The following is a 6,505-nucleotide window of genomic DNA, read 5'->3' on the forward strand; positions in this document are numbered from 1 at the left end:
GAGCTCTATTTTAGTGTGAATTTCTCACTTTTGGAAACCTTAAAAAATTGTGCCACTTGTCTTTTTAATAGAGAAAAGCAGTGTCACTACAGGGGTCTTCAAGAGGGTAATATCAAAAACAGTGGGGGAGTGGCTTTTAGTTAGCATTTAAAATTTCCCTGAAAATGAAATGTGCTGTGTGGGGAACGCTGCCCTGCCTTCACTTGATGTAAAACTAGTTTAAAAATATTTAAATATAATATGAGTGCTTTATTGTTGTTATTAAGAAGTGATGCTGTACTGCAGACAAGTTTCTGCTAAATAATCCAGTATTGGTGGCAGATACATGAATATAGCACTGGGGTGACTGCTACAGGTGATGAAATTGATTATTTTTCTTTCTTATGCTGGTATTTTCAAATTCAGAAGAACAGCATATCCAGATCTCTCTTGTGGTCCATTCCTTGTTTACAAAAAAAGAGTATGGTAATGCTACTGATATGCCAGGTTAATATAAAGATGGTTTGTTGCCATGCAATATCATAGCTGAAGCACAAACGTCATTTGATAGAAGAACTGTACATATAAGCAAGGATTCGATATTAAAACGAATCCTATGAAAACATGTTGAACTTGCATTCAAGATCCCTCCTACATGCATGAAAAAATAGCAGCTAACAGACTTAAAAAAATTAGTCTGTAGCATAAAATAAAGATAATGAAAAGCTACAGCTTTGAACTCAAAGCTGTAGTTCCACTGCTGCAATAAGTTGAGCGCTGCAGATGACTGCCATTTTAGAGCATCACCTTCTAAATCTTCCTGATAAAGTTCCTGTGATTGGCATTGAGGACAAGATAATACTCTGTCATTACCTCTGACAAGATTAGCATGAATGAATTTCAAAGGCAAAATAAATGAGGTGACACTTCTGATGCTCTCTGATTATGCTTGGTTATTACCCGCTGTAGATTTTTACAAGAAAGCCGGTTTTAAAAAACATCTAACAGACATGTCGCGTTAAAGCATAATTTTTCAGACCACATTTAACCAAATTGTCAGTTATTCCTACAGTCCCAGAAGCAGTTTTCACTGTCCAACAGCGTACGCACACTGTGACATAGTCATGTGGAAAGTACAGCTCACTGTCCACCTGAGGAGCCTGAAAACTGACTCACTGGGAAGCTTTTGTTTACTGATTTTAGCACTAATTGAGTCACCGAAGCGCTACTTCATATTAAATTGTGCTGCGACTTCTCACATTTTTTCCACTGGCAGCAACAGCACATTCATCTCTCACAATGGATTGTACTTGACTAATCTGCTGATGTGCCTCATTTCCAATCAGCTCCTTGAGGATTTTATCATTTATAATTTATGAAAAAAGTGACTCGAGAATTGAATTGTAATTGAATTGTAGTTAATATGGAGATTTAGTTTTCTTTTTCTTGTCATTTCAGGCAGTACTGTGGAGATACAAATTCTCCCAGCTAAAAGGATCATCCGACGACGGAAAGAGCAAGATCAAATTTTTATTCCAAAATCCAGAATCCAAGTCTATTGAAGCAAAGGTGAGTCTGGTTTTACAGGATTATACAAATTGAACCATGAAACAAACTAAAAATAGTTTGTTTTTAAATAAACTATCTAGTTTATTTAAAAACTAACAGTATACAGTATATGCCTTATTTAAAAAGGCATTTTCTCCTTGTTGACACTAAATCAGAGAAAATGTTTTTCCCATTTTAGATTTTTTTAAGATTACCTAAATGTTTCTTTTTATTCCTAAATATATAACAACATAATGGAAATTTTCAGATAATTTATTAATGACTTTTTTAAAAATTTGGCACTTACATACATTAAAATTACTGATAGAATAATCAGATGATTGAACTTGGTGTTTTGTAGAGTGATCATCACAAAACCCTAAATGGGACCCTGCTCAGTCCCATTAAAAGTTTGTAGGCAGAAAAGGTGCTTGGTGGCCTACGAACTTCACTTAGTCGCACCAGTTTTGTCCGCAGGAATAGTCCAAGTCTCCACCAAACTATTGTGAGAAAATTGTGGATGTCTTTGTCAAGTCCTTGTTATTATTCTGACATTGAGCTCTTGGAAAATAATTTTTCTGTTCCTAACTGACCTAAAAGTAAAAAAAAAAAAAAGCAATTTAATTTCATTACACTGAGGCAAAACAAGTCTTTGGGGTCTTTTATACAGTTTGTGTAAATATCTGGTTTTAACTGTAAGTGTTTGATTTTCTGCTTTCGTTTAGGAGCTGGAGTTCTCAAACCTCTTTGCTGTTCTTCACTGTATTCACGCTTTCTTTGCTGCCAAAGTTGCTTGTCTGGACCCAGTGTTTGTGGAGAGCCAGGGCAGCGCTACGACTGCTGGGATTCCTTCGCTGTCTAGCCTCTCTTGTAACTCACAGACTCCAAAACTGAAATACACCACTTGACAGGTGCTGCTGTCTCCGGACTTCTTTTAAAAGACCAGAATCGCCTCAGACATCGGACAGCTGAACGTGGATCAAGGCTATAAGTGTGTTGCGGATAGCTGGACGCTTTAGTAGAATAAAAGACCTCCTTGTGAGTATTACACTTGATATCTCTGAAGACTTCAGGAATTACTTTGGACCTGACTTTGAACCTCTTCTTTAAAAACCTTCTGAGAGCAACTCGATGAACATGAAATGGGTTTTTGTCTTTCTTTCAAGCCTCAGAAAACCACATTATTATCACATCAAACAGAAATTGCTGGTAATTTCCCTCAGTAGTTTGTCTTTTTTCTGTGAAACTTCACTGAAAATCTTGGGCTAGATGCATAAAGATGTGCACACTCATGGCTGTATGGGTTTGTACTCATAAAAGCATATGAATTACTTTCTCTAGACTTCCAAATCCTTCATTTTCATGGAAGCTAAGTACAAATTTACTTAAGATTATTAATTAGCATGGGATTTTCTTAACATCACAAACTGACTCTTTTTTTTAAATCTGGGGATAATAAGGTGGGATTTTCTCTTGGGATAACAGCCTTATCTTAGTCTGCAAGCTAATTTGGATGTGATTTTTTTTCCAAAGTCACAAGTTGAATATTTGTTTGTCTTAAGAAAACCAAACCATTTTTATTTCTTTGTCCCTCAAAAACAACATGCATTTCCTTGAAATAATGGATTTACTTGCTTTTATTATTAATTTAAATGTGATTTTCTGTAGATTACAGGCTGAATATTCTTTTATCTTGAGCTAACTAACTGTTTGTGGTGCAAATGGTTATTTTCATACTCCTAGTTTCATTGTTCGCTATCATGACACTTCAGTTTGGTACCACACTAGTTCAATGATCTTTAATGGGGCATTTTCACATTTAGAAATCTGTCCGTATTATGTTCTTTGTTTGCTTTTGTTTCATGATTGCAAACTTATTTAAAGTTATCTCAAGAAAGTAAATCTTTTTATGTCAAAACAACTAAATGTATCGAACATAATACCTTTGTTAAATTCATATGATGACATAAAAAGTCTTATTTTCAAATATTGAGGCAAATAACACATTATCACTAAATAATCTTTTCTGAGGGGACTTTTCTCAGTTTTATTGCAGAAATCTTAATAATTAAGAAAGAACTCCTTTTTTGTACTATGAATAATGAAAGCCCTCTATTTGCAATATATACACACAGTATAGTATAGTATTCAGATAGTTAGTTCTCATTTATGTCCAGTAAAACCTTTTACAATCATGATAAATTTTCTCCACGTTTTTTTCATTTTTGCTTTATTCTATTGGACTGAAATTACTCGCTGAATAAGTGGTCTGAAAAATACGGCTCAATATTCTCATAGCATAAGTAGTTGAAGGCATATGTATGGTTTATTTGTGTGTGTGTGCATATGCAGGGGTGTGTGCACACATGATTTATGCATCTAGCCTCTGGAGTTAACAATATGAAAAAGCACTTTTTTCTAAAACATGTAGACTTATTTGGAGAAAAAAAAAAAGCCTTGACTGGATTATAGGAAGAGTTTACACTCATTTTAAGTGTTTTTGTGTTTTTAAATGGACAGTGTAATTCAAGACTCATTTAAAGTCAGATTTATTTACCTCAGTTTAGAGTCCACCTATAACTAAAAAGCAACATTGCTGGTGAGAGAAATGTATGTTTTAGGTTGTTTCTTGTGTTGTCCTTGCCTGACACTCAGCATTGTGAAGTACAAACACATGTACCGATCTGCGTATCGGTGTATAAATGTGTGAGCGTTGGTGAGTGCGAATGGGTGAATGTGACTCTAGTGTAAAGCACTTTGAGTGGTCAAAATGATTGAAAAAGCGCTACATAAGTTCAGTCCATTTACCATTTTACCATTTACATCTGTTTTTGGGTCACTGAACAGGTTGGCTGAAAGTCTATTGCTGTTTATTTTGTTGGTGGATAAAGAAGATGACTTTGAACACCAGGTTCATCATTAAACAGCCTCAATTGGACAAACAAACAACAAAAAGAACCAATTTATGTTTATAATATCTCTTCTCAAAGCAATTATGTAAATAAACACTGACATTTGAATAAACTCGGATAACTATAAGCATAACCTGAAGGACTGTCACTATTACTTGGCATTAAGGTATTAAATATTTGTTGCGTGCCAGAGATAAAAAGCTCATACACTGATGCTCTCTTTGTCATTTACTCTTTGAACCAGTTACAAGTATAAAATCAGCCATGTTGTATTTTTTATCGTTGCTTGAGATTACCCTGTAAATATTACATTAATGAAAAATGGTCAGGAGGAAAACAGAAATATCCAATATTCTAGCTTAAAATGCTTTCAGTTACACCTTCAACCTGTCTCTGTTTCAAACTGTTTGTAAATGCTGCAGAGTGGCAGCTAAACTATCATAATCACAAAGGGTTCAGGTCAATTAAAGTAATTATTCACACTCTTACCTCCTATTTACAGAGGAGGAGGCCCCTGGGTAAGAGAAACTCTGGAGGATAGCAAATTAAAAGGGGTCAAAGTGTTTTCGTGCTGTGCAGCCTTGTTAAGGCGTCTGATGGAAAGCGACGGTGGTGCAGTCTATGCAAAGAAAGTCTGTGTGATGCTTTTGTGCTTTAAAAACAATCTTGATAAGAAATAACCGTGCCACACAGGATCCTAGAGGGTAAGGTTGACTTTATTTTTTTTTTTTTTGCAGATGTTTTAATAACAGATATGCAGTGAAATAAATCAATAAATGAGAACTTTTGTATCACGGCTCAGTCATGAGTGAATTTACTTTGCTCAAATACAATCCCATGGCAAAATATTTATGTCGTTTGAACTTTTTCCACACTTTTTGTGAACTTTTTCCACATAACCACAAATTTGAATGTGCTTTGTTGGAATTCAAGTGCATAAGTGTGAAGTGAAAATATCCCTTTACACTATGATACCGTGAATAAAATCAAGTGCATTCAGTTAGCTTCAGAAGTAGAAAGGATGTGCTCTGGTCTGATCAACTTTTTCGTACTACAATCCCTACAATGTAACATGGTAGTGGCTGCATCATGCTGTGGTGGTGATTCTTTTCTTCAGCAGGGTGAGGAAAGCTGGTCAAATGTGATCGGGAGACTGAAGGAGCTAAATACAGTATATGTGAAGGAAAGCTGAGAGATGCTGCAGAAGACTTAATGTTCATCTTCCTGCAAGGCAGCAAATCTAAAAAAAACACCCGGAGCTTCAGTGGGTCAAAGTCAAAGCCCAGACTTAAATTCATCTAAGAATCTATGTCAAAACCAGTTGGCATTGGCAGATGCTGAACATAAAGTCTGATTGAACTTGAGCTATTTTCTATAAAAGAGCGGAGATGAAAATTGCAGCTAAAATTGATCAATAAAATATTTACAAAAACAAATATATGGCAAAACTTTCTAAATTTGATTGTAAAACAAATATTAACCACCATTACCTTCTTCTAATTTTGCATTGCTTTCTGTTGGTTTGTCACAAAAAATATCAACAACAACAAAAACAGCAATTTAAATGCATTGAAGTTTGTGGCTGTAATGTGGCAAAATGCAAAAAAAAGTTTAAGCAGTAAATACTTTTGCCAAGTACTGTAAAGCCACTTTTCAGTTTGTATTAAGATGTTGTTGTATCAAATTAAATATGCACACTTCCATTATGGCATCCTTTTAAAAAAAACATTCATCCTTTAAAACAAACTCCCACGGTCTCTCCAAGCTTTTTCTGAGAAATATTCCAGAGGACCTTGTCAGGGTTTCTCCAAGCCTGACCTCAACACATAAAAATTTTAAAAGCACCTAATGAAAAATGCTGTTTGCAACTGACAACCAGGAAATCTCTGCTTCCTTTTTCTTCATCTGCCTTTAGTCAGTCACCAAGCGCAATTCTCCCATACACTTAATGTTCAGCAAATCCCCAGTCTGAGGCAGCAGTTTTTCACATTTGAGCACATAAAGAGCACTATTTTGACAACTGTTTGTCTGATCTGCTTCACTTTTTTGGCAGGTGCATTTCTCAA

General features: G+C 35.2%; 1 protein-coding gene across 1 annotated transcript in view; it reads left to right on the forward strand.

The window, feature by feature from the left end:
- sntg1 (syntrophin, gamma 1) overlaps positions 1-4,652 on the forward strand; it is a 59,988-nt gene extending 55,336 nt beyond the window's left edge. The window contains exons 18-19 of the mRNA XM_028019460.1: positions 1,438-1,548; positions 2,253-4,652. Of these exons, the coding sequence (XP_027875261.1) occupies positions 1,438-1,548; positions 2,253-2,435 (294 nt within the window). The 3' untranslated portion in view covers positions 2,436-4,652. The remainder of the gene's footprint in view (positions 1-1,437; positions 1,549-2,252) is intronic.
- Positions 4,653-6,505: the final 1,853 nt, after the last annotated feature.

The sequence above is a fragment of the Xiphophorus couchianus genome, chromosome 6 (genome assembly GCF_001444195.1).
Source record: "Xiphophorus couchianus chromosome 6, X_couchianus-1.0, whole genome shotgun sequence".
In the NCBI taxonomy this organism is placed as follows: Eukaryota; Metazoa; Chordata; class Actinopteri; order Cyprinodontiformes; family Poeciliidae; genus Xiphophorus; species Xiphophorus couchianus.